At 31.0% G+C, this 2,914-nt stretch overlaps 1 protein-coding gene across 2 annotated transcripts in view; it reads right to left on the reverse strand.

Annotated features, from left to right (window-relative positions):
- Nucleotides 1–1,090: 1,090 nt before the first annotated feature.
- LOC106472446 (activin receptor type-2A-like) overlaps nucleotides 1,091–2,914 on the reverse strand; it is a 34,906-nt gene continuing 33,082 nt past the window's right edge. For both annotated transcript variants that reach the window (XM_022401014.1, XM_022401015.1), the window contains one exon: nucleotides 1,091–2,083. In XM_022401014.1, coding sequence (XP_022256722.1) covers nucleotides 1,947–2,083 — 137 coding nt within the window. In that variant the 3' untranslated portion in view covers nucleotides 1,091–1,946. The remainder of the gene's footprint in view (nucleotides 2,084–2,914) is intronic.

Below are 2,914 nucleotides of genomic sequence, written 5' to 3' on the forward strand. Positions count from 1 at the left end.
TACCATTTACAACAACCTATCCTGTTAAACCATTTACACTGTAAATTATCCATCACAAAATACTGAAAACTTTTACAAGGAGATCTGTCATGATAAAACGAACAAAAAGTTAAAAGTTCTTACAAGAGACTAAAGTGGTAAAACTACACTTCAAAGAACTACCTTATGCTACTTTTCGAAAGTACGGAAAAAGTTAAGAGCAGAAAAGTCTCTTGTTAACTTCAGTAAGTTGACAGAAACTGATAGATGTTTCTATAAAATGACAGTTATGTAGTTAGGAATACGTATACATTATCGAGTTATAACATTTCTAACCATATAATTGTCCAGCTGATGCTGAACCTGCAATGTTTTCACAAAACAATTCTAAGTAAATCAAAACCAAAATTCACATAATCATTTTAAAAAACCATTTTGCATCCAGGAACATATAAAACAGAAACTTGTACATGATACATTAAACTGTTAATAACTCAATTAAAGTTTAGGGAAGATCTCTAGGTATTACATTTTAGAGCCATTTAACGCTCTGAAGGTCAATTCTGATTAAACTTGGAAAATAGATGTCACAATAAAAAAATCAAAAAACATGACAATATGTAATGAAATACAGTATGCATTAACTAATCAGTGTTACATAAACCAATCACCTTCTGGTCAGAATTTTGAGCATTTTTACCAAAAGGACTTTAAACAACATAAAATTTACAAAGTAATTCTGTTTGTTCAACACAAATTCAAACTGAAGCCCAGTTTAATGTTAACACTTTTAGAGCTTCAATTGACTTCAACTTGAAAGTTTACTTAAACATTTTCCTTTGCTAGACACATAAATTAAAAAAAACCAATAAGACTTGAAAACTTTAGAAGGTATTGTATTTAAGTTCTGTATTCATAAAAAAAACACAACTAAAATTAGTTTTAAAGCATAAAAATAGAGCAAAGGAGGATATTTCCCTATTTAAAGAAATAAATTAACATTTTTATACATCAATTCACTTCACTTGTTGTTTTAAATAAAATTACGATAAATTTTACTTATAAAAACCAACAACACATTTTTCACAACTGTGAAATATCAAATTCAAGAATCTGAAGAATGAAAAAAAAAAAGCTCAACAAAAAAGGCATTAACCCCATCTCTACTATATCAATTGTAAATTATCTTAAATCACTGATACCTCTTCCTGTATTTACTACTGAAAATTACAGCTTTATGGATTACTTTTCACTTTTGCTCTGCTGCTAATGGATTGCAGTGACATGAAAATGGTAAATGTCCAATAAATAATGAATAGGAACACCTATATCTAAAGTTGGCTACTATGAGGTTATCAAGTTGGAAGAAAATAAATATCTAAGTCCACTGATTTAAGTTGAGTGACATTTCACTATGTCAATAAGGGCATGTCACCAGAGTGCAGGAATGTTGTTCAGATACTATTATAATGTATCATACAGATTATACTAGTATTGGTCTCTGTTTTACTGGGACAGAATCTCTCCAATACAAGTAAACCATTGAGCATCTTGGTAATGTACGTGATATAAAAAGTTTCGGTCTGAGGTGTTTTATGTAAAGTGTGTTTCCTGAGGTAAACTGATGATTTCATTAATATTGTACTCTTACAAAAAATTTAGTTCAGTTTAATACACATACAAACAAACAAGCTGCAGTTCACTTTATGTATCATAAAAACCATGTGATGGTAGAATTGAAGCAAAAACTAAAACCATTTTAGGATGGCACTGAGATAACTCAGTTAACATGAAACTAAAATGTAGAAAACAACTTTTTAAACAGCTCCTGGTCACTGGATAATATAAAAACTGACTCAATAAATGAAGAAAATGTACAGTTAGTCCATGAAAGTTATGTTTCATAAGAAACATGCCTACGTCTACTTACATACTACATCTAAAACAGCTTCTGTACGCAGCTGTTACTACATAACCTTGTTGTTGGAAAAAGGCACAACAGGGTCTATGGGTGGTAAGAGACTGGGTTCTTTAGAGTAGGGAACTAACTGTGAGCAAGCAAGTGCCGGTAGTTTCTCTGAGGTAGTAGTTGGGTTCTTCAGATCTAGAAAAAAAATGGAAAATTTACCATGTCAAATTGTTTAATTTTCATATAGCATCTAGAGTATTCACACATGGTACATTTATTCTTGGATCAAACTTGTTTAATCTTCATACATCATCTAGAGTATTCACACATGGTACATTTATTCTTAGATCAAACTTGTTTAATCTTCTATACCATCTAGAGTATTCACACATGGTGCATTTATTCTTGGATCAAACTTGTTTAATCTTCTTATACCATCTAGAGTATTCACACATGGTGCATTTATTCCTGGATCAAACTTGTTTAATCTTCTTATACCATCTAGAGTATTCACACATGGTGCATTTATTCTTGGATCAAACTTGTTTAATCTTCATATGCCATCTAGAGTATTCACACATGGTGCATTTATTCCTGGATCAAACTTGTTTAATCTTCTTATACCATCTAGAGTATTCACACATGGTGCATTTATTCTTGGATCAAACTTGTTTAATCTTCATATGCCATCTAGAGTACTCACACATGGTACATTTATTCTTGGATCAAACTTGTTTAATCTTCATACATCATCTAGAGTACTCACACACGGTACATTTATTCTTGGATCAAACTTGTTTAATCTTCATATACCATCTAGAGTACTCATACATGGTACGTTTATTCTTGGATCATAATGGTTTAATCTTCTTATACCATCTAGAGTATTCACACATGGTGCATTTATTCTTGGATCAAACTTGTTTAATCTTCATATACCATCTAGAGTACTCACACATGGTGCATTTATTCTTGGATCAAACTTGTTTAATCTTCATACATCATCTAGAGTACTCACACATGGTG

The sequence above is a fragment of the Limulus polyphemus genome, unplaced genomic scaffold (assembly GCF_000517525.1).
Source record: "Limulus polyphemus unplaced genomic scaffold, Limulus_polyphemus-2.1.2 Scaffold5345, whole genome shotgun sequence".
NCBI lineage: Eukaryota > Metazoa > Arthropoda > Merostomata > Xiphosura > Limulidae > Limulus > Limulus polyphemus.